Below are 26,194 nucleotides of genomic sequence, written 5' to 3' on the forward strand. Positions count from 1 at the left end.
AGCCAACATGAAATGCTACCGTGAGCGTAAGTCCGCTAGCTTAAGTGCTAAAGTGTTAGCATAACGTCCGCTAGCTTAGGTGCTAAAGTGTTAGCATAAAGTCCGCTATCTTAAATGCTAACACATTAGCATAAAGTGAGATCAGCCTCTGTCTTGTTACGACGATTTGTTCTTGTGCAGAGTGTTTTTCCTTGTCCTTCTTCATTCAACATTCTGAAGCAGCAGTCACAGTAATAAGCAGCAGTCACAGTAATAAGCAGCAGCAGCAGCTGCATATTAAGTAGCCATGCGTTTCCTCTGTGAGAAGCAGCTGATTGGCCGAAAAAACAAGCGCTTCTTTGAAACTTCAACATGAATCTTTTTTTTGAAATCTTCTTTTCTTTGTTTACTTGTTGCTACTTTGTGATGTCAGTGTTTCCTCTGCCGAGTTTGTCCTCAGTGACAAAACAACATTAAACAACATTAAACTCACCGTTCACATCTTGGACCAAAGTCCATGTAGAAAATGGCCAATTTGACATCATGACACACAGGAGTTGTGGATTGACTGGTGCCTCCATCACTAAGTTAAAATATGTTATCTTGTCAGTTTAGTGTGTGAAATAGATCATTGTGATTTACCAAATGTCCCGTTTCCCTGTGAGATAAAAACATTGACTTTCTCTATGGACTTTGGTGCGGGGAGTGAGTAATAAACGGCTGCCTAACAACTGAGATAATGCAGCAAACATATTTTGAAGCTATTTCTGACTTCTTCTTTGTTGGGACAGTGCTGCCACCTGCAGGTCAGTCAGAGACACCACAGGCGTGACTGTGTATTGCATCATGTGGATGAGACAAAAGGATGAAGGATGGACGTAGAAGTGTTTCATAATGCCACTAGAGATTGACTAATGCTCGGTCAATTTAAATGTAACGTATGTAATGTTTGTGTGGAGGTTTACATGTGCTGGTGAGATGCAACATAAATCCCGTATGCAGTAACATTTAATTGCAGAAATTGCACATCATTGTCTCAGTGCTGTCCAGACAAAGAGTTGCTCTCCTGGATCTGCTGCCTCCTTATCCTTCAACACCATCCACACTTGTAATCTTCTCATAATATGAGCAGCTATTGGTGATTTTGATTTGAGGAGCAGCAGCTCTCGAGACGAGTTCCAGATGAAGGGTTATCGACCAGCTCCCACACCCTGAGCCGCGGAGAGGTTGACCCCTCCATCCTGTCAATGATTAACCTCCAGGGAGTGTGGATGGAATCACCGGGCGCGATCAATGGCTTCACAACTGTCACACACTGACCACTTCCTCTAATGATGACAAGCTAATTAGTTGCTTCTCACTGCAAGGGAATCAACTCCTCAATCATTTATTTAGGCCTTTTTTAGACGGATCCATGTCCTCACTCGTCTCTCTGTGTCCACCAGAGACAGAGACAGCTCATTTAAATGTGAATTCACCCAAGATCTGCAAAACACCTGCAACAATTCCCAGCCGATTAAAGCTCCACTGATTATCCTTGTTAATCAATGAGAGTTCAACTCCTTCCATCGCTGTCACTCAAAGATCATGTGATACAGATCATAAACAGTGGATATTTGACAGTAAAAAGTAAAAGCACAGTGTCAACAGGCCTTAAAGGGCATAACAATTTAGAAGTTGTTGCCTTTAAACAGCGCAGCACTCTCATAACACCGAAAACTGATTTAACAGAAAATTAAATCCAAGCCAACTGAGCAATATCTTAAGAATATCTTAATATTATGATGGGCTGATCAGGTAAAAAATAAAGCAAAATCACAGTGATCTACAATAGACGTACAATTTTATTTTCAGTGACATATTAGACCTTATAAAAAAAAAAAAATCAACTGTTCATTGATTCAACAACCAATAAAATATCAAGGCTACGTTGCATATTATCAGAGACGCAGCACTTGACTCAGGTGACTAACAATTAAACAATAAATGTGTGGAGGTCCATATAGAGGTCCACATGAAATTCAGTTCCCAGGGCCAGACTTCCTTTGGCCCCAGGTCGCACATAGGCATGCCTGCCCCTGCCCCACTACACAGTAGATTGCCAGGTTGTGAAACCGGTCTAAAAATGTACAGAAGATATTGTATATTTACGGCAGCTCTGATTTTATTGGCCAAACCCTTTGTTAAGTGGCGAGAACCTGTTTTTCCTCTTGAAGGTTCTTGGTTCACACACACACACACACACACACACACACACGTGTGTATGATGTGAGGAGTAAATAGACTTGTTGTCGATGGATGAAATCACAGGCATTCCCTTCTGTGTAATACAATTCCATTATGATCATGAAATGGGAAAAATAGTTAAAGGACAAATACTGAAAAGACTGAACTGAGTTCAAGTGACAGCATCAACGTTAACTTTGCTCTACAAATGTGTAAATTGTCACAAAAAGCCAAGCAGTCCACCTCTGAAACACACACACACACACACACACACACACTCAGTTCTCAATCTCATTAAAATACTCTGAAAAGCCTGAGTATGCAATGATGTCATCAGGATCTGGAAGAAAAGAAAACACGATACAGATGTTATAAATCCACTCAACAATCCATATGAACACAAACATCTAATCATTACACACTCAGAGGAATTAGAAATGGAACCTTGCCTTCACATGGTCCTCTTTTGAAAAGGATGTCATCAATGGCAATATCACTGCGTAGTGACGGGCCTCGGATAGCTTCAAATATAATCTATACAGGAACGACAGAGAGTCTGTTAACCACAGGACAGTAGATAAATAACATTTCATTATCTAAAGGTTCTAATTAAGACTGAAATGTAAGCAATAATGATCTTTATCGTCCATGTTAAACATGACAAATAACAAATGTGATGCACACACGGGTCAATACAATAACGAGCATACAGACGTTATTTTATGCGTTTGGTATAAAAGACTTCTTATAAACGAGTCTTTCCTGTTTTTATTTCATTCCACTTCCTGTTTAACCTGCTTCACATAAACACATCCCAATTGCTTCTTCTCATTTCCTGTCATTTTACTGACCATGTTTGGAATTCTTCACAGTCTGTTTTTGTTCTTTGTTCCCACGTGTCGTTACAACACTCGTACATTAACTCCTTATATGGACATCCTGTGTGTTGAGTCAAAGTTACGATTCATTTTATATCACAGTTTTAGTAGCAAATAATTGTGTAGAAGTCACAAAATAAACAGTTTTTCTTTCATTTTTGTTCGTAAAAACAAGACCAGTGAACTTTGAACTGTGACCTATTTCCAAATTTCACAAATTCAATCCAGTTTTAAACATTTTAAGTCCTTTTTGCTCGTGTGTGTGTTTATATAATTGGTGAAAATGAAAGTAATCTTTCATCAGATTGTTTACGTTATAAAACATATATAAAACATAATATAAGACACATTCTTATAACCTCTGTTATAACCTCTCAGCACATTCAACAAGAATTACATAAACCGTTCTAACAAATGTCCTTATGTACGTTATATAAATTCAGTTATAACATTAATATTGCTATTCAATTGATCACAGACTGCATTGTAATATCTAATATTCCAAATCAATTACACTTACTCCAAAATGACTAAATGTTACGACTTAAATTCAAAGTGGATCAGACATTTAAGAGATGATATTTACCTCTCATATATTTACAGATAGATGTATGGACAGACAGACAGACAGACAGACGGGTTGGACCACACATTAGTGTCAATAATACATCACACATAACACATTCAGTCAAAACTATAGTAAATGCTATAGTGTGCTGCCGCCACAAGATGGCAGTCATCTGCAAGATTAATGGGAGACAAAAAAAAAAAAACACACACAATCACATCTTTCACAGGAAGCTGTTCTGAGATCAGCTGGAGGAGGAGACATCGTGTCCACTGAGGTCTCGTGTCATTAGTGTCTATTTTTACCTTTAACTGCTCTTTAACTTGACCTGCACACACACACACACACACACACACACTGCTCTTCTGACGTTTACAGTGTTGCTACCTTTGACAGTGTTTTGGTTGTCAGTCACATGACGGCCACGCCCTAAACCATCCCCTGCTTTATGGTCTACTGTACTTCCATGGTTCTCAACCTGTGGTACTGTTTATACCAGAGTATGAGATCAAATAACAAAAAATAATAATCTAATAATTATTAGAGCCCCTCCATCTTAATCTAATCTCACTTTACCAGAAGAGGAGGATGAGAAACTATGTTAGTGGGAATAAATCTGGCTCAGTACAATCTGTTGTTACTGTGAGAGCTGAATATTCTCTCAGGTGACGTTTGAGAACATCTGCACTGCGCTGAACAAGAACATTCTCCGTCCCCTGATTCATTCATAGAGAAGAACTACGATACTATCGATACTAACTGTTTGTTGGTGTTGATTGACATGAGGTGGGACGGCCACAGTGAAGTGGTCGAACCGGTCGTATTTCAACTGAAGGGTCTGGGGTTCGATCTCCGGTTTCATGAGTCTGCATGTGTTACTTTGTGAGACACTGAACACCAAACTGCTCCTGACAACTGGAGCGCAGCATGAGACAAAGTGCTGACTGTGCAGTATGAAGAGGAAAACAGTTGACGAAGATGATGATGAGGAGTATACATATATATATATATATGTATAAAGTGGTGTGTATTAACCGGCTCGACTCGACAGTACCCGGTACTCTCAGTACCTGCTCAGACCAGGTTCCATGACAGAAGAGGAAAGTGATCTCTGCTCACCTGGTGTCTGTCGTCACAGCGGTAGTCCACCATTGCCCTCATCCAGCTGATGGTCTGCTCTCCGCGTCTCCTCCACAGCAGCGTGTCCTGCCGTCCGCTGCCTCGGCGCAGTAACACGCTCAGCAGACCAGTGCCAGAGCCGTACATGTGAAAGTAGAAGGTCACACACTGAGGGAGTGACGAGCCCCGCAGGTCAGAGGTCAGCAGCCGCGCTCTGTGACCCGGGCGCATGAGGGAGGCCTCGATGTACATGTAGTGACCTGGAGCCAGTGTGAGTTCAGAAACAGCACGTTTTTAGGTGAGTTTATACACAATTATATATACATAGAGGCAGTGAAATATAACTAACATTACCAAATCATCATCTATGTTTTTAAAGATCTGTTTAAACTTTATTAAACAGATCGAGTTTGGCATCTTTAAGGGATCATTCAGGGCTGTCAACGGTGCTCACTGAAAACATAACAATCACCAACATGAGTCTAAAATCTTTACAATATCCTTTTTATATTTAACGTCACTGGTGGAGACTGAAGTTTCCCCATCACACCAAACTCCATCGAGATAATCACGCAGGAGCTGCTGGTCCACAAGCTTGTGTCACTCGGATCAACTCGAGTGAAGGAGTGACAAAATGACACTGATGACGTCAACAGTGCAGAGAGCTGAGAGCGAGCGGTTTACAGTGGAAATGACGTTAATGTTGAACACAGAAAACACGCCATTAAACCATGCAGATGATGGAGTGTCTTCTCTGCACAGATGAAAAAAGCAGGGACAGAAGAATGACTCACCCACCCCAGTGGTGTGGTCTCCTCTGGGCCCCGTGTAGGAAGTCGGGGTCTGTCCTCGGACTCGCAGCCAGTCGGCCTTGTCTCCAGCGCTGTCCTGAATGTAGCCACATACTCCATCTTCAAAGTTACACTGACCGGGCAGAGAACCTGTGGAGAGAAGTGCAGGGAGTAAATATTTGGCATGACACATTATCTAGTCTTTTATTTTTCACTGATGGATCACGACGTCTCGTTCCATAAAGCACAGACACACAGACACACAGGAGACCACCGTTGCCGTGGTTTCCACGGTGGCTCCACTCGTCTTTGGGCTTCACAGTGTTTCTGCACCATTGTATCGACATGTGTCCTACTGTGCAGTACCTGCTGTGACTCGACAGTCTCCCATGTTGACAGTGATGTCATCGATGGCTACCAGGCCACACTCCCAGAAATTAGTGCAGATGCTGGCAAACACTACCTGGCAGAGACACAGAAAACTACTGAATATGCATGAAGTTTGTCACTGATCACCATTGACATCATTATATTATTATTATTATTATTATTATTATTATTGTTATTATTATCATTAATAATAATGATAATAATAATAATAATATTAACATTATTATTGTTATTATTATTATTATTATTATTAATAATAATAATAATAATAATAATAATAATAATAATAATAATAAAAATAATAATATTGTGTAGTGTCACTTAGAACTACCCTCTCAGCACATGAAGTGCAAACTCTATTGACGCTTGTTCTTATTTCTCAGTCCTGATCATAAAAAAACAACATTCATTGATTTGCAGAATATTTGCTTCCATTCACTTCCATTTTTGCATAAAAGCAAATCAGCATGTTCATATTGTGATGACAGGATGATGATTATTGTTAATAATGGGTTTTAGTGGGGACGTTTTTTGCACTTAAGGCTTTGAGTGTGAGTATGTATTCACAAAATACACAAACATTTGGCTTTTTTAATTATTATTATTTTGGCTGTGGCAAAACTAATTCAAAAAAAGATGAAAATGATGCACGAGGGTCAAACGCTTCCAGCTGCCTCATCCATACCTTGGAAAGCATGGGCTTCATGTAGGTGACCTCCACCAGAGTCCACACAGCTCTGGACGTGTCGGCAACACTCCACACTTTCTCCTGGGCCACATTGTTCTCATCGAAAATGTACAGAACCAGAGAATTGTCTGCTTTTCCAAATCCATTCAGCATGTAGTAGAACCTCAGGCAGTACTTGTGGTTCCCGGGTAAAAGGGGACCGTGGAGGCGACCCATGTAACCAGGCCTCGACGTGAAGGGAGTGTTTGCCAGGAGGAAACGGCCTAAGAGAGGTGAGACAAAAAACCATGAGGTTAGTACTGTAATTAATTAAAGAGAGAGATTTTACATTTCAGTTTCAGTTTCAAAAACTACCTGATTAGCTTTACATAAAAAGGGAGGGATATCAATATTTTGGTGCCAAACGATGTTAGATAATCACAAAAAAACTAAAGAGAAGGATAAAAAACCAACAGAGATGAAAATGCACAATAAAACAAACTTTATAACTGGGATGAGAGGAGGCCGTTATAGCTCATTAACTCACTGCCCCTGACACGACGGCACAGATCTTCACACCGAGCAGCTCAGTCGTCTGGACTTGTACAGAGAACTTATTGCGTCAGGTCAAATGACCACATTGAGCAGTAAATCCCCCGCGTGACGCGTTACTGGATCACGCTCCTCTGTGCACACTGCATGGTTTTTGGACTGTGGGAGGAAACTGGAGAACTCGGAGAGAACCCAAACCCCCAGGAGAACATTCAAGCTCTAACCACTTCTTCACCATGTCACCTCTCTAAATGATTCAGCCAAAAACACCTGCAGTAATGTGATTTTAACATATTGATCACAGTTATGATGCTCCTGCAGTACAACCTCTCACTGACAGAGACACAGAGACATTACTTAAGCCAACGCTTCGGTTTGAGACAGTGTGGTTCATATTTGTATGTGTTTCCATTGGGAATCAGACCAAAACAAGCAGCCCCAACCGCTCTATTCTTTCACACCCTGTAAAAACAAGTTTACTGAAGACATTTGAAGACAAAGTGCCACAAACCCAGCAGGAACAAAGAGCTGCTGGATGTGCTGCACTGTTGTCGTCACACCGGTACGATGTCACGCGACGTATCTCGCCGACGTGGCACTACCACGTGTTCTCAGTGAGAAAAACAAGCCTGAGCCAGAGCTTTACCGTTCCAAACTCTACCATGATGATTAAATGATGGACGTCACTTCACAATCACGCAACGTTTTCAATTCATGCTTTAGACAAAAGTTTCACTTTCACGGTAAAGTGTGCAGAAGGAGGTGGTGTCTACCAGACACACTGAGCCACAGGAAAACAAAGAACGTGGAAGAGTCAGAGCTGAAGAGTGGGAGGGACCGGGAGGGACCGGGAGGGACCGGGAGGGACCAGGAGGGACCAGGAGGGACCGGATAAGATATCAACATATTCAAGGGACCGCTCAGGTTAAATAGTTTGGAAATAAAGTAAGAGAGTCGTGGTTGAGATGGTTTGGTCATGTGCAGAGGAGGGAAGAATGTTGAATATGGATAAATGAAGGCTTCTCACCTGCTCCTGTCGTGTGGTCTCCGATCCTGTAAGTGTTGGCCTTGACTGAAACTCTGCTCCACACCTTGCTCTCCGCTCGCTCCTGATAGTACAGACACAGGCTGTTCTCAAAGTCACAGTTGGCTATGGACGGGTCAAAGGTCGGCTCTGGAACACAAACACAGCACGTCCAACATGATGCAGTGAAAACAGCTAAACAGAAAGAAAACTATCCTATTATGTTTTAACGTCGTCGTACGCATCAGTCTTCCTGGTATCAGTGTATTAAAAACAACAAAAAAGGAAAATAAGTATTTTTTTGACTAAAAAAATAAATAATCTTGAAAAGAAAAAGTTTTGCACCAGAGAATTCATCTAATTTTAAGAAGAAAATACTTAACTTTGTCTAAATAAGATGTTACAGGAACAACAAGCTGAAACAACGGTTAACATCTTTTCTAAATGATCTCGAGGTAACACTGTTGTTGTGGGCGTCTTCTGCTGTGTTCATGTCAAGTAAAGGAAGTTTGGTTTTTTTCCTCACTTTAAGGAACATTAGTGGCTGCAGTTTTACGACGAGTATTAAGAAACGTTTCATCAATTATCAACTCTGCAGTTTTCAACCTTTAGCTGTTTTTCTGACACTGCTTTCATGTGGTTTTATTGTCTTTTTCATCCAGACCATGGTCTTGATCATCACGCCCCACAAACAACACGGAGGGGAACAAATTCAAATAAATAAATAAATAAATAAATAATAAAGAACATTTGGAATTTCTTGCAAAACATTCAACACACACACACACACAATTATGAATTATGGGCAAGTAACCCATGCATTTCTCTGGAAATGTGGGAGGAAACTGGAGAACCTGGAGAAAAGCTACGCTAACAGAAAGGAGCAGGACACGAACCAGCAACCTTCCTGCTGCGAGGCAAGAGTGCAAGACACGTGTCCCACCAATAAGAGCCACTGATTTCAGTATTTACTACTTCCTGTAAAAACAGCTTACAGTCATTATTCTTACAAAAAGTTACCTTTAATGTTAGCAGTCATTTTAAAACTGTTGTGATACACTGGAGGTCAGCGGAGGTCGTGAGGTGGGGTTCTTATTTGCTTATTCCCAAAAGACCAGAAAATAATAATAACAATAATAATAACAACAATAATAATTTGTATTTGTACATCTTTAAGGATTTTAAATGTCTCTTTCAGGACTCTATGATTCGTGTGACTAACTTCTACGACCTGACGCCTAACTCTTCCTCATTGTGTGAACTGTTGTGTTTCTCTTCTCGTAGATAATGTACATTGTAATTGAGCTCTGTACAAATAAAGTTTGATTTGATTTGATTTGATTTGACGTACTTGATATTGCAGAGTGGTCTCACCTGTGTCAGTGTGGCAGAATTCCGGAGAAAAGGAGATGTCGTCTACGGCCACATATCCTCCTCTGGCGCTGTTGAAAGCCACTTCAAACACAACCTGCTCATTCACACACAGATAAACACATGGTAATGAGCAGTACATCAGTACATGACTCAGGGCGAGCATCTGGAGAGCGCGCTCTGTGGACTGTAAAAGACACGTTGTAAACCCCGATGACTTCTCCTGATGAGCTGAACCAGATGTGGACGGCAGACAGTGACATCAGTGTTCTGCAGGATGGGTTCAGGAACATGGGTCAGCTCGCCGACCGCTGCTCGATGGAAAAGCTCTGTGCAACTCTTGGCTCCACTTTACAGAGGAACTGACCCACTTAGTCATGTTACGCAAGCTTCTTTCCACTGCAGCAGCAGCAGTAACAGTAACAGCAGCAGGAACAACAGCAAGAAAAGGACAGAGCAGTAAAGTGGAAAGTGAGTGTATGTGAGTGTATGTGTGCATGTGTCCATCTGCACACATCAGCACAAACACAACAGTTAAACAGAGAAGGACCAGATGTGTCTATAATTCACCATAATTGGGAAAATACATTACACAGCATACCATGAAACTGCCGACACACAAGTCTGACAATCTCAGAGTCCATGGCCGTCGTTCCACCCTAACACACACAGACCATGGATACCCAGGCCTGTTGGGACCCGATGGGACCGGTTGTGTCGGGCCGGGTTCGGTCATGTTAATTGAGAGGGTGATTTCAGGTTCTTTTATTTAAACATAGAATAAAATATGGTCACATTGTTTTTATTGCTTCATTTAAATGACGGTGTAATTAAGGAGTAAAAATGAGTTCACTTTTTGTGACAGGTCAGTGGATGATGTTCTCTTTCTCCTCCTCGACAACAACTCCAAACAAACCACAAACAAAGTTGTGATGGTCTGAAATGTTATTATACTCATAAAAACTGCTGATAACCTGCATCTGTGTGTATGTGTGTGTGGTCGGCATGGGGCTCCTAGTCCCTCCTGGATGTAACGATAACCTTTGTTATTGTGACGGAGCAACCTCGTCACAGACAGGAAGGTTACAACTTCCTGTGTTAATCTCAGATTAGCTGCAGATTACTCCAACTGTGTCCGTCTTCTACTTGATTCTACATTCATTCCATGATTTTATAGAAATAAATATCTGTTACAAGCTTCAGGTTTATTTCTGCAATTGTGCGATAAATGAGTTGTTTTTAAATCGATTGACAGCCCTAAATGATAAACTATGACCCAAACCTCATACGCTCATAAGAGCTCTGGGTGCTGCTCGGTCGCTGCCACTGCTGCTAATTCTAGGAAGGTTCTAGTAGAAGATCGGTATAAAGCAAAAAGAACTGTAGAAAGAAAGTCCCAAAAATGTAACTTTATATAATAATTAACAAAACACAAATAGAACAACATCTAGTATTTTGTACACAGAGCTAATTCTGCAAGAGTTGGGAAAATATTACTGTAGGAAACTGGAAACGTCTTTACTGTCACACTGACCGTCACACTGACCAGTACTGACCTCCAGTGGGTGAAGGGCTTTGATGTCGACGCTGACCAGACGCCAGCCTGCAGTAGAATAAACCTCCGGCCTCCAGATCTCCTCGTAGTGACCCAGCTGGTCTCTGGTGAAAACGGAGAACAGGTTTCCTCTCTCCTGGTCTCGCTGGTAATAAAAGGACAAGCAGCCGGCCATGGGCACCGTGGTCATGGGTGAAGTCAGCTTGGCTACTTCCTGGAAGTGCTTGGCGTAGACAGAGTCCACGTACATGTAGTGTCCTGGAGAATGAGATGAACGTTTACAAGACAGACAGGTAAGGCTAGCCCAGAACCCAGAGTCCAGTTTTTAGGATGTTATTGTACAGACAGTTTGTTTCAAGGTTGTGTTCATTCTTTGTCAACAAGCGGCCAATCAGAGTCTGGTGTGTGAACTAAAACATAGATAATGAACGAGACAAGAGCTTCTCATGAAATATGTTCAAGGTCATTAGAAGAATGATTGTAAAGTCATCTAATGTAAAGTCGTCTGATGTAAAGTCGTCTAATGTAAAGTCGTCTAATGTAAAGTCATCTAATGTAAAGTCATCTAATGTAAAGTCGTCTAATGTAAAGTCATCTAATGTAAATGGTCTAATGTAAAGTTAATGTAAAGTCTAATGTAAAGTCATCTAAAATGTAAAGTCATCTAATGTAAAGTCGTCTAATGTAAAAAAGTCTAATGTAAAGTCTAATGTAAAGTAATCTAATGTAAAGTCGTCTAATGTAAAGACATCTAATGTAAGGTCGTAAGGTCGTCTAATGTAAAGTCATCTAATGTAAAGTCGTCTAATGTAAGTCCGTCTAATGTAAAGTCGTCTAATGTAAAGTCTTCTAATGTAAGGTCGTAAGGTCGTCTAATGTAAAGTCATCTAATGTAAAGTCATCTAATGTAAAGTAATGTAAAGTTGTCTAATGTAAAGTCGCTCAATGTAAAGTCGCTCAATGTAAAGTAATCTAATGTAAAGTCGCTAATGTAAAGACATCTAATGTAAGGTCATCTAATGTAAAGTCGTCTTATGTAAAGTCATCTTATGTAAAGTCGCCTAATGTAAAGTTCAATGTAAAGTCGCCTAATGTAAAGTCAGTCTAATGTAAAGTCATCTAATGTAAAGTCGTTTCAATGTAAAATGTAAAGTCGTCTAATGTAAAGTCATCTAATGTAAAGTCGTCTAATGTAAAGTTGTCTAATGTAAAGTCGTCTAATGTAAAGTCGTCATCTAAGCAGCAATGTACATACAGTACATATTTGCAATAGAAATAATATTCTTTTTAAGTTGATTTGTTGTAAATGAGTTAAAAATAAAGCTACTTAAACTAAACTGCTTCTAAAACACGGTCTTTTCACAGTGAAAAACTGGACTGTGGCTGACGTGTGTGCAGCGTACTGTACAACTGTAACCATGGATCACAACAGTAAACAGAGACATGTGGTTATATGATGCACAGAGACGAGCACTCACTCTCACTGAAAACATGCTCACTAAACTCAGTCTTCAGTATTCTGCACACGAGTCTAACAGTCAGGGAAAAGCTAAAGATGTTTCCTCTCTGGACAGATGAACCACTGCTATTTTAAACATTGTATATGCAGACAATTCTAAACAAAATGCTGCTTGTGTTGTTGTGATCTTGATTTTATGTCATTTTGTTCCCTGTGTGATCAAAGATGCTGTCAGTTCTTTCTGTTGGTGTCAGTGCTGAGTTTGAAATGATAATGAACTATGGTGGCCTCTGGCAACACACTCACATCCTTGATGGTGTGAAACGTGGTGACTCTTTGTCAGCAGCAGCAGCAGCAGCAGCAGCAGCAGCGACACACGCACATTATACTTGTGGTTTTTTATGCATCTGATCCAAACACAGACACAACACACTCATTTCAGGTCTGAACGCTGCCAAACCATCCTGATCCTGAACGTGTCCTCAGATCTGATCACAACACACACATTCAGAGGTGCTCTGAGGACACGTTCTCAGTCAATAAATACACACTAAAATAATGATATTATAATACAATTATGACCTTTCATCTCGAATAATACCTTGTTTATTTCTTTGTTTTTTTAATGTTAAATTAAGGATTGTGGGATGTGTGCGTGCGTGTTTGTGTGTGCGTGCGTAGATCAAACTTCATAGGTTGATCTACTTGAAGCTCTTACTTACTTCTAGCTCTTATTTGTAATGTTTAAATACACTTTTGTAAGTCGCTTTGGATAAAAGCGTCTGCTAAATGACATGTAATGTAATGTAATGTAATGCAATGTGTGTACCTCTCTGGTTATTGCTGGTGTCGTCGTCCAGCAGGTTAGACACAGGTTCTGTGGCCACACTTCCTCCAACATACCAGTTGACATTTGGGTTCCAGCTGTTACCGTAGCCACAGAGGTGATGCTCCTCAAAATTACACTCTGGTGACATCACAGACAGCCATCACTGGTGAAAGTCCACCTCACGTACATACAGTATATAAACACAGTTTGATGAGGCTCATGATCTGATGTCAAAGGTGAAACATGTGACACAGACCTATGCAGTAACCGGGGACGATGTGAATCTCAAAGATGGCGACGCTGTTCCCCGACCCACACTCAGGTCGACCTTCAAGCAGAACCTGTGGAGGTAAAGACTTTGTCACCCCAACACCGTGACATCACTGATCACAGCTCTATTTTAATACCCACTGCAGTTTTAAGGATAGAGGAGCTTCATAATCATGGTTAGCTGAATAAACCTTCTCTCTCTACAAAGACTTGACTTCTGACTTCTTCTCTACCTGGTAGGGGGCGGTGGTGTTACGTAGGTCCACGCTCGCGATGAGCCAGCTGTCAGAGGCTGTGTTGGCGGTCCACAGCTGGTGGTCAAAGTTATCACTGTCAGGTCTGAGGTGGAGATGAAGGGAACCTTGTCCAGTAATCTGGTACACGAGTCTCAAACAGCTCCAGTCGTGTTGTTCCAACACTGGACTGACGAGGACCGCGGGCTCCTCGTCAGACAAGAAGGTCGAGTCCACGGTTATCAAATGTCCTGTGACGACGACATGAATAATTGACAAAAATAAAAATGGATGATTTTCAGAATGAAAGTAGGTGAAACACAATTAGGAAAATGCAAAATCTGCAATTTATTGTTATATTTCAGAATGTTTTATGACCTTTTATGACGAATACACACTGGGGACAATTAATACGTTTGCAACCTTGCACTAGAATATGAAAACTGCTGATATTTGGATTGTACCAATTAACAAGATGAGATATAATATAAAAATATAGAATAAAGGGGTTTTACTTAATGTGTTATTTAAGTTAATAAACTAAATAAATGTACCAGCATGAGGTGTGTAAGCCCAGACTCCTCCCCTTTTTCAATGACAATGCCGTTGCTCTGCTGCCTGTCTCTCCACAGCGTGGGTAGCACCTCCTTAAACAGCTGCAACTCTCTCCCGACTCCTACCCTCACACAACTCTCAGCCCATTTCTTGGCATTTTTCAAAATCAGGCATCGAGTAGCGCCTCAGAAGACGCGGATTCGTTTTTACCTTTCAAATATTACACGTCACTAAATCAGCCTTATACACGACACACCTCCACAGCACAGTGTACACACTGAAAGCTGTGGAAACCATCTGTTCCTGTTCCTGCCTTGAGCCACTGACCAACTTCCTCCACACGGATAGATGAGGTTCCAACATCTCCTCTGCCCTTTGACTCAGCAACAGTGCCACAGGGCTCTATGTTAGGCCCCTCCTCATTCCCTATAAAGTGTAATCACAGTTCATCTCTGGAGGAAATGAAGAAAGATGAAGTCCAAAAACTTTGGATGACAGCAGCAGGAGAAGCAGCTGATGTCGCCGACACGTTACATCTCTGCAACAACAGCAACTCAGTCTCATATTCCTTGTTATCACGGAACATCTGCTTCTCAGTGCGGTCACGTGATACGACACCTGGCCCCATCCCAACAGTAGAGGGCAGCACGAGACCAGCGATCATCATCATAATATAACATGGTGCAATTCATTCATTCATTCATTTATTCAGGTCGCAGAGATGGGAGGAGTCTGGAGAACATGCAGACTTCATACAGAGAGGCCCTCAGTCGGACCAGGTCATGAACACTGGCCTTTTTTCTGTAAGGTAACCGTGTTAGCCACTATCACACCGTGTGGCCAAGTGCAGTAACTCAGATTATTCAAGCTAATGTACTAATGTCTATTTAGACATTTGTATTTAGTTATTTTTGGTGGATGGATGATGGATAAAACTTGTGTATACAAGAAGATCAAAAAGAACAAATCAGAAAAGAAGAAAGCAGAAAGTAGATGGATATGCATGCTTTAAAAAGACTAAAAAGTTTCCATCTTCCCTTCTTTTTTAACTGTCCTCATGTCCTCCAGCAGAGAGACGAGTGGATATAAACAGTGTTTATGGAGAGTTGTGTTAAGTGCACTCAGGTCTGAACCAGGCTGGGGAGGAGGATCAAGGATTTACAGTCGTGTCTTTAATCCCTTTTTTGGTCAAATGAAGTTTATCAGGAACCTCAGCAGCAGGTTCACATGCAGACTAAAGACACAATAAGTCTGCAACAGACTGATGTGACGGGATCTGCCTTACAGTCACACACACACACACACACACACACACACACAAACACACACACTTGTATTTTTAAGACAAATGGTTGCAAGGATGTTTCATTAAAGGTCGAGACGAGTATGAAGAAGCGTTCTTTGTTGGTCTTTAGCAAACAGTCTCTGGAATCCTGGGAAATAAGTGCAACATCAGCTCAGCCGCGGTCATTTCAGACATGAATGATGTTTTACACACAAACAGATTCACAAGCTGAACTTTCTGTGTATTATTTTAACATTTTGTGCAAACAACACTATTTTTCCATCATCTGACTCTGCTGTCGACGACTCTGTCCCATCAACAACATCAGGAGAAAGAATTACATGGACATTCAAGCTGTATGGAACTGATGAGGAGGAGGAGGAGCCGCAGGAGGAGGAGCAGGAAGAGGAGGAGGAGGGTGTGTGTTAAACAAGTGGTTCATCTACTGTGCCATTTAAATAAGCATGGAAATACTGGGCCACTGACCAGACCAGGTTTTTGTTGGTCAGTGGTGAGCTAATATTCCTGACCACACCTCGTTGACAGACGCACTTGTAACCGAGTAAATATTTCAATATTTATTTGTTGCTTGCTGTTTCCTCAAACTTAAAAATGAATCGATATCCTACAGGCGTCACTTGGCTCCGCCTCCCACCTGTGTGATAAGGATACAGTGACGGACACTGAAGGCTCCAGTCGTCGGGCAGGGCTCAGCTCTGAGCTCCGCCTCCATCGACCTTCACTGTTTCCACTGTTGCTTTTTCTTCAGATGTAAGTGGAGAGCTGGTGAACGCTAACGTTACTTTATATCCATTTGTTTCATCAGGAATGTTGTTTTGTGACTCCTTTTATTTGTATTCATGTTCCTGGTGTGTAGTCTCACTTCCTGTTTTATTTGTATTCATGTTCCTGGTGTGTAGTCTCACTTCCTGTTTTATTTGTATTTATGTTCCTGTGTAGTCTCCTTCCTGTTTTATTGTGATTCATGCCTGGTGTGTAGTCTCACTTCCTGTTTTATTTGTATTCATGTTCCTGGTGTGTAGTCTCACTTGCTGTTTTATTTGTATTCATGTTCCTGGTGTGTAGTCTCACTTCCTGTCTTCCGTGCTGATCGTCTGTCCCATTCTAATGTGTCTCACCGGTGTCTTGTTTGTCTCACTGAGTAAAAGCAGGAAAGTTAACACCACATTGAATATAATCAGCTACAATGATGTAGTTACACATACAGTCACTTATCATTTGTCACATTATTATTAGTTTGAGGAATATTTCACAGACGTGATGTTCTGATCAGATGTGAAACATTAGACTAAAATGATGCACGCGTGTAAATGATAAACTGAAGAACAACATGTTGAGGTTTAGTGAACAGATTCATTAAAGTTGTTGTTGACATTATTTACATGTGACTGCTCCTGACTTATACACAGATGATATTTCATTTCTGGACCTTTAAACCTGGTGACATGTGAGGATGACTGTTATTGTGCTGCAGGTGCTTCACTTGTCTTTGCTGGAGCGTGTTGTGTTTACAGTATTCTACGTTCTTAATTGTCTCCAATATTAACGGCCTTTTTATCTGAAGTTGTCAACAAACTGTCCGGGACGAGCGAGCGATGAGCCGCCGCCACCGCGGTGGTCTGTGGGACAGCTCTCACCCTCACTTCATCCGTCTCTGTCTCAGTGTTTATTCTGTCTCAACTCACAGTCTCTGACGTCTCTGTTTGGTGAATATAATCACTGAGGACGTCCGTCCCGCTTTCTCCCACAAATTGTCGTGGGTTCTTTTTTTGGTGCAGCCTCCTGAGCTCAAACCCACATCGCCACGGCAACCAAACAGAAAACACTACCGTTGCCGTCTTCTTTTTTATGAGGCCGTTTGCTGCCACAGAGGGTGTAGTCAGTCTATCACCAGCATCTCCGAGGTCAGACCGGTGGTTGCAGCTCGTTCCATCACAGTCTGCTCGGTGCTTCCGTTTTGGGGGCAGAGATTTGTTTTCGGTGAATGTGAAGCATACTGTCTTCACTCGCGCACACACTCACACACACTCGCTGCAGGAAAGATGGCACACACTGAGTTTACGGTGCCGCCACTCGTCTTCACGGTGGAAACATAAACTGAGCTGACAGATGATCATAAACACAGGGAGCTGCTGCCTGTGGCTGGAAAACAAAACAGGGACTTGATGGGAACTGTGCTTTTGTCACGTGGAACGTGGTGACACACGTCAAATTAAAACCACTACGACCAAGTTTAAAATGTAAAACTTCATCATATGTTGTTGTTTTACCAATAACAGCTTTTGACACACTTTTGTTTTTAATATGAAGCTTTCTTTAAGAAAATGATTCTGACGAAGAATCTGGTGACTTTGTTAAAATGATTTCCGCTGTGACCGAGGCACAGACAGAACAGCAATATTTTTATAACACATTATAATAATAATTTGGTTAAATTATTAAATTATGAGCATGTTTGGTGTCCAGGTTAATATTTACTTCATTTTAGGTTTATTTTGCATCATAAATATTGTGAACACATCATTCCTCATCAAAGCAAGCAGGGCAGTGAGTCTCCAGGACCAAGACCAGGACCAAGACCAAGACCAAGACCAGGACCAGGACCGATAAACCCTGACTATGATACATTTGATTGAAAGAATGTCCCAACTTCTGCTGTGACTGGTATCATTTGTTTCCTAGTTCCTGCCAGTTTGTCCCCTCCCCTTCGTGTTGTCTGCCTTGGCTCATAATGGGCGTGGCTTCCCTCACATGTGCTCCTGTTCATCACACTTCCGCTCATCCTCTCATCACACTTCCGCTCATCCTCTCATCACACTTCCGCTCATCCTCTCATCAGCCTGTGCAGCCCAAAGTACAGTAAAACAACACAATGAGTCAAAGATTATCATCATTGTGACGACAATACAACATTGAACTGTAATCACTGTAGATCGTTCTTCATCCTCTCAAACGATTTTAAATTTAGAATAAAGACAATAATGGCTGCAGCTGCTTTAATTAACAGATAAATGAGAATAATGATTGCTTTGTTCTTTGTCTGTTCATGACAACAGCCAATCATCATATTTAGTATTATATTTGTATTTCACTGTCTGATCCCATGTTTAGAGCTGCTGTCTCACACAGAGTCTCTGGGGTAACAGATATTTTAGTTTACCCTGTGACCCTGAGACTCTGTGACCCTGAGACTCTGAGACCCTGAGACTCTGAGACCCTGAGACGCTGTGACCCTGTGACCCTGAGACTCTGTGACTCTGAGACTCTGAGACTCTGTGACTCTGAGACTCTGAGACACTGAGACACTGAGACCCTGAGGAGCAGACCCTGAGGCAGCTGTGACCCTGTGACCCTGTGACCCTGTGACCCTGAGACTCTGAGACTCTGTGACCCTGTGACCCTGAGACTCTGTGACCCTGTGACCCTGAGACTCTGTGACCCTGAGACTCTGTGACTCTGAGACCCTGACTTACTCTTCCCACCTAAACGTTTCCTCATTGAAAGCAGGTCAGTTTGTGTGAGTATGCAGAGTTCCTGCATGACAACAGTACCTTCTTCATTCATGCTCCAGCTGCCGGAGTCTGATGTGTAGCCACAGGTGCCCAGTTCAAAGTTGCAGGATCCAGGCAGCAGCTGGGGCTGAGCCACAATGAGTCCACACAGCAGCAGCAGCAGCAGCAGCAGCGGCGGCGGCACTGCAAGAGACACACAACACACAACACACAACACAGAAAAGTCCGTTACAAAACAATGACTTTGTCTCAGAAAAACCTTTAAAAGGTAAAAATAATTGAGGGTTATTGTGTACTGTTGTTGTTTTGGTTTTGATTTCTTGTTACAGCAAATGACATGTATGTGCAACACAGGCCGACCTAAGACATAAGCGCATGAAGCGTCTGCTTTTTATTAACATATTAAAGAAGATATTTTAGATGTCTAGTGTTAAGTTATCCATGGTTAAGTTTGTAGTTCATTTAGCGCACATTTGCACATCTGTTCAACCAAAACCACACTGAGTTCACCTGGAATAACAAAGTGAAAATGAATACGTGGCAACTTTTGTGATTTTACTTTTTTTGTCTAATGTTAAATACAAGTTTGTTGTAAATAACACAAATTATAGTGTTACAGGTAGTGGGGGGAGGGGCCCTCAAAATCAAATAAAGTTTAGGGCCCCGTAAAGGCTTGAGCCGGCTTTGTTCAAAATCCTGCAACATTACATCAGCATGTGATTATTAATAAACACTTTACAAAGAAAAATGAAACTAAAGTGGATTTAACACCAGAAGTCATTATAAATCACGAGGTGCTGGAATGACACAGGCGCCCCCTTGTGGCACTTGACAGTAAATCCAGAGAACTGCATGTTGGTGATTTAAACTGAATTTTCAAATCACTGACAAATAAAAGTGACACGAGTTACAACGAGGACTCACAGGAAGAAGAAGCGACACAGAAGGACAAAGAGTTGGACATTTACCGTGGACAGAAAGTGTGACGCTGCTCATCGTTTCCACGGATGTCGGTCAATCAGCTCCGGACAGAAGCGCAGCAGCAGCAGCTCACACCGGCCTCCACTCACATGCTGTGGCCGGACAGATGGAGTCAGTCCGTGGGTGTCGTGATGAATGGATGTCCCGGAGTTTCCAGCAGCTCCTCCTCCTCCTCCTCCTCCTCCTCCTGCTGTCAGGGCCGGAACCAGAGGGGTCCAGGGCCTCGACAGCACAGGCTCGCTTTTGTGTTCATAATGGTTCACAGAGGAGAGGAGAGGAGAGGAGAGGAGAGGAGAGAGGAGAGGAGAGGAGAGGAGAGGAGAGGAGAGGAGGAGACTACCAGTTTCAGTCAGTTTGCCAAACTCTGGGTTTTTAAACAGTGAGACCTGATGAGTAACTTGCTTCAGGTGTGGAGAGAGGAGGAGTTAGAGACCACGCCCACATGAACCTGCCACTCTCACACACACACACACAGGAGGACAAAAGAGAACATGCTAAACATAACATAGATTTAGTTTATCACACAGAATCACATCAACCGTCGAGAAATCATACACATTTTCAGGGGCTCAGAAATAAATATAATAGAGTCAAAAGCAGTTCTGGAGAAAGATTCTCTGGACAGATGAAACAAGGCAGACTTCACCTCGCAACGTCAGACAGACAGACAGACAGACAGACAGACAGAGCCACCAAAAACATTACTCTGTGGGGTGAAGTAACAAAGATGAATTTGCACCAGAACGTGTGCACGGAGCAGAGGACGCTGCTCTTCAGGGACATTTTTATGTTAATCTGTCCTCTCCTTCATACGCTCCAGTAAAATAATCTTCATCTTTAGTTTGAACATCTGAGCTTTGGTTTACTCTGATGACGATGATGATGATGATGGTGTTTATTCCTAAAACAATCATTGAACTCAGACACTGAGGATAATTATTTATCCCTGTGTCACATTTATTTACACGATAACGTCTCAAAGCATGACTCTGTATATAATGATGATTGTTATTAATGTTATTGACTCTTGAAAGACACTTCCTGCTCTCCATCTCTGCTCTATCTTTCATTTCCCTCAGTAACCTCCTTCCCTTCCTCCTCCTCCTTCCTCTCCTCTCTCCTACCCCAAAGCGGTGGAGGTCTTAAAAGACATGAAAGCTCGACATGAGTCCAGTGGTGTGAGCCATCGTCCTCATGAGTCATGTGATCGTGGATGAAGCCCACGCAGCATTGACAGGGTCATATCTGACTTAGTCTAACAGCTTTAAATAAAATACAAATGTGAAACGTATACATCTGCATTCTGTCATTCATCTTTCCGTTCCTACAACAATATAAAGAGAAAATGAGAATTTTCTGCCATATTTACGTATGGTAATTAATCGTGATTAATCATGATTAATCCACAGCTACCCTTTGATTAATCTGATTAAAAATGTTAATCTTTTGACAGCCCTACTTTATATACATGCAACACGGCGGGCCACTGACAGAGCAGCAGACATCTGGATCATTGGTTTTAGGTCCATCCCATAATCTATCCAGAGGTGTTTGGATGTACATCTGTTGGTGATTACGTCAGGCAACAACGACACACACACACACACACACACACACACACGAGGATGAAATCCTGGAGTGTAATCAAATATTTGGAGTGCTAAAGTTTTGTGGTCGGAAAACAGAAGCTTTTCTCCGTGGACTCGGAACGAGTCAAAGTTTCCTCCGTCTTCGTTTGGACTATTTAAGTCGATGTGTTTGCTTTTCTTTGTCTTCTCATGAACTTCACATTGTTCACTTTTGATTGAACACAGATCAGATGTGATGGTTCACATTCAACACAACAACATGTGCGTTGCATTTGACACACGAACACTACAGTGCTCCGCTTGTGTTCACTTCCCTCCATTGTTGTGATGGTGACCTGAGGCTGATGACATCAGTGACATCAGTGCATAAATCTCACATAAATGATAAAAACAGGATGAGATACTTTAATTCTCATTGAGACGCTCTGGCTCACACACTCACTGTTTCTCCTTCTTCTTCTTCTCCTTATAAATTCCAACAGGCTGCACACGAGAGGTTAAATGCTGCCCTCCACAGGTTGAAGCTGTGAATCACAGTTCATCCCTTGAAACCCAACCCAATCAATTAAATTTTGCATTTTAATCCCATATCAATATCTGAAATTTAAATATATCTCATCTCAAAAATATTGCAAATATTATTCATTTTTGAACGTAGTTGAACTAATAGCACGATACTATAGTTCGTGAACTTTTTCAGTGTGCTTTTATTTCTCATATTCTTTTATTTTGATGGATATTATTTTATGTAATACTGCAGGAAATGGAGACGCATCAACACTGACGCCAGCGTGTGATGTGTCTCAGACTGAGAGACAAACATGGACATGTCAAATCATTTCATTCCATAAGCAAACGTTACTACGGTAACCTGGAACATGATTTACAAGCTACGTTTATATCTACACACATTTCTCATTTGAACAACAGGTCAAATAAACCTGACGCAACTCAAATCATGTGACACTTGGGATATGACACGACGCGGTCGCTGTTAAGGGGCAATAAAGTTAAAGAGCCACAGAACGGAACACAGACAGTCTCGATGACAAGGTGAACTGCAGGTGAGGCGTTGAGGAGGGACTTCAGGATCCAGGCCACGCCCACTGAGCAGAAGACAAACACAGAGGAGAACAGTCACTTCACTGTCCAGTCGCAGCTGTGGCTGACATCCTGATGAAGTGGGATGATACGAAAGAGAAGCCAAGCAGGAAGAAGGAAGCAGCTGTCCTCACAGAGGTCGACAGGTGCTTCGCCTGCAGCAGCACCGCAGCAGCACTGCAGCTGTTGAGCATACAAAAGACATGAGAAACACATTTGTCCTGAAAAAAAAAACCGAAATAAAACAAATAGAGGGAAAAAAAATGGAATAAAAAAGTGCCAATGTGTCCCGGGGCGAGACATTTAACCCCACACTGGTCGTGATGGCTGTGTAACGTCTGTTTCTCACGACTGCGAACATCACAGCGTTGATCCGCTGAACAAGAGTCAACCTGAGGTTCCTCGTGAGGACGTCTGTTTGTGGTATAAAGTTTATTTAACTCCAAACAACATGAGAAGACGTAAGAAGTAAATGTTTCCACACACTGTTCATTTCAGAAACAATGACCTCATTAAACATTACTTGACTCCAGTATCACATGTTAGTATTTAGCTGGTTTTTAGTCATTGTTTTGAACCTTTTGATTTAGGTTATTTAATCATATTCACCTTGTTAGATGTCATGTTTCTCTATTGTCATTGTAACCAAGTCAACGTGTGGTCAGAGGTTTTTTCTCATGTCATATCAATGAAGAACTCTGATGTGCTTGTCTCGCCGCTGCCTCGCTAACATAAACAGTGGCTGTAAAACCAAGAGAACACAGATGAAAGAGTCCAACAGAAGAGGCTGAAATTCTCTGGATCAATAGTTGATTAAATAGTTTTGAATCAAAAGTTGATGTTTAATGGAATCCATGAATCCATGAAGCCATGAATCAGAATGAGTATCTGAATGGAACGGGGAGATTGTGTGTGCAGGTGTGAGATACTGACACAAGTCTTTTACATCAAAGGCAGATTGAGTCATGGAGTCACTCGAGTGATAAAGTGACATGATGCGATGTCACTTTATCAGCTGTGCTTTCATTTTAGATCCTGATAAAGTAGAGAGACAAGGTGAAGAGGACACAGATCAGGGAGCTTACATCTTACGCGAGACTCTTAAAACCAAGACGACGACGACGGCAACCATCATTTCACTTTAACTTTTCACTTTCACTCAACTTCAGAAAACATGGTAAGAACAAAAAGTGTTTCCTGTTGAGATGGTTCATTGGTTTTCGATACTAAAGCCCAGTTTTGTTACTGATGTTATCGTCACTGGACGCAAACAGACAACAACACTACAACATTAAAGAAAACGTGTTTATAATTATATATATATATATTTATATTCTACAAGCTGTCATCACATCACTGTCCTCCTCGCCCTCATGCTACATGATGATGATGATGATGATGTGGGCTTGCTTCTTCCTCCATGGTCTCATCAGGGGTGAGAGGTGGGAGTGTCAGGAGAAGCTTAAATGCATCCGTTCTCTTACAGCCAACAACAACAACAAACAAGGTGGCTTCATATTCCTCTATGATGTCACCGAGTGTTGTGTTGCCAAAACTGTGCAGCTCTTACATTCCTTTACAAATGAAAAAGTGATGACACAAGAGATTCATATCTGAATGAGAGCTCTCAATGCGTCAGTCTTATCCTCGAACAGACTCTCTCCTGTACTCGCCTTCACTGTCCAGCAGAAGTGTCACTTGACCAATAGTTGCCATGAGCACATGTGTTTCGGGTCACTGTCATCATGGATGTCGTGGAACTCTCCTAGTTCCACAAAGACTATTACTTTCCAAACACACGTCCTCTTTAGTTGTTCTGATCATTGTGCGTCCGTCCCCTTTTTGTAAAGTTGAAACTAATAGTTTGACAAGTCGCTGCAAAAAGACCCAGACTCAAGACCTGGTCTGAGCATGGGCCTTTGGAGTCTGCATGTTCTCCCTGTGTGTGACGAGGTTTTCTCTCTTTATGTTGACCCTCATGTGGAGGATAAAGCGGTAGACAAGGAATGAACGGTTTGCATTTTGTGTAGTTACACTAACCACAACAAGATGTGCAGAACTATTATTATTCTTATTATAACTGTGAAATCTATTGTGTGAATTTAAATGATGACGTGTCACAATATTAACCACCACCACTTGTAACTCACAGGGGAAGCAGTACAGATGTGGCTGACACGCCTTTCCAAACATACAAGTACAGACAGTTGTGTTAAAGTCACCGTGCTGCACCAGTCAGAGGTTGAGGCTGCAGACTATTACTGTCCATTACTGGAATTCAGATTCCTCCATTTTAAACTTCATTTATTTTCATGAATTAACAATAAAGTTTATTTTGTATTTTCAAATAAATAAATAAATAAATAGGCTATTGGTGGTAGCATGTTGAATATCTGTCACCCTTCCATTCCAAACATTTAGGAGAATCTATGCTAGCCTCCACTTATCATTTAAGTGTTAGCTTTGACCATTAAAAAGCTAACACTTTTTAATGGTCAAACATGTTGGCCTCCATAGAGATGACCCACCTCCTGCTGTATGTATATATATATATATATATATATACTATATAAGAGAATATTTTATATTTCATGTCAGCCAAATGCAAATAATTTCACCCAAATCAGGATCTTTAAGTTGTGCACAGGCAACTATAAATCTGTTTTCTTTCCACAGCGTGAGTGCATCTCTATTCATGTGGGCCAGGCCGGAGTCCAGATTGGCAATGCATGCTGGGAGCTTTTCTGCCTGGAACACGGGATCCAGCCAGACGGACAAATGCCCAGTGACAAGACCATTGGAGGTGCAGATGACTCGAGCAACACCTTCTTCAGTGAGACTGGAGCTGGAAAACACGTCCCCAGAGCGGTGTTTGTTGACCTGGAGCCGACTGTCATCAGTGAGTGTCATCATTACTTTCTGAAAGTGTTCTTTTTCTTTTCATGTAACAGCAGCTTGATGTTGCATTACTCAGTCAGGTCACAAAAACTCCTACATAACTAAAACAATATCTTTATTACCTCTTCAGATGAGGTGCGCACTGGGACCTACCGCCAGCTGTTCCACCCTGAGCAGCTGATAACTGGGAAGGAGGATGCTGCCAACAACTACGCCCGTGGACACTACACCATCGGCAAAGAGATCATTGACCTGGTGATGGACAGGATCCGTAAACTGGTACGACACTTAATATCATAAGGAGTAAATTTTCCCAATTCTGGTTTTGTGCATGTCAAACC

The 26,194-nt window shown here is 41.7% G+C and overlaps 2 protein-coding genes across 3 annotated transcripts; one reads left to right on the plus strand and one right to left on the minus strand.

Annotated features, from left to right (window-relative positions):
- Positions 1-2,066: 2,066 nt before the first annotated feature.
- On the minus strand, positions 2,067-20,416 carry mamdc2a (MAM domain containing 2a). 2 transcript variants are annotated; one of them, XM_044025229.1, is made up of 14 exons: positions 20,253-20,415; positions 19,324-19,467; positions 13,912-14,162; positions 13,665-13,749; positions 13,409-13,546; positions 11,122-11,378; positions 9,569-9,662; positions 8,198-8,344; positions 6,637-6,902; positions 5,928-6,024; positions 5,565-5,711; positions 4,771-5,030; positions 2,655-2,739; positions 2,067-2,545 (listed from the first exon to the last, which is right to left on the minus strand). In XM_044025229.1, exons 1-14 carry the CDS (start codon positions 20,278-20,280, stop codon positions 2,484-2,486), a joined length of 2,061 nt encoding a protein of 686 aa, XP_043881164.1. In that variant the 5' UTR covers positions 20,281-20,415; the 3' UTR covers positions 2,067-2,483. The 2 variants fall into 2 exon arrangements, with proteins under 2 accessions (XP_043881164.1, XP_043881165.1); XM_044025230.1 differs by lacking the exons at positions 2,067-2,545; positions 2,655-2,739 and having other exon boundaries at positions 4,897-5,030; positions 5,569-5,711; positions 20,253-20,416.
- Positions 20,292-26,153, plus strand: LOC122769531 (tubulin alpha chain-like). Its single transcript, XM_044026096.1, has 3 exons — positions 20,292-20,522; positions 25,632-25,854; positions 25,984-26,153. The coding sequence occupies exons 1-3, from the start codon at positions 20,292-20,294 to the stop codon at positions 26,151-26,153; spliced, it is 624 nt and encodes a 207-aa protein (XP_043882031.1).
- Positions 26,154-26,194: the final 41 nt, after the last annotated feature.

Source organism: Solea senegalensis, linkage group LG5 (genome assembly GCF_019176455.1).
Source record: "Solea senegalensis isolate Sse05_10M linkage group LG5, IFAPA_SoseM_1, whole genome shotgun sequence".
NCBI lineage: Eukaryota > Metazoa > Chordata > Actinopteri > Pleuronectiformes > Soleidae > Solea > Solea senegalensis.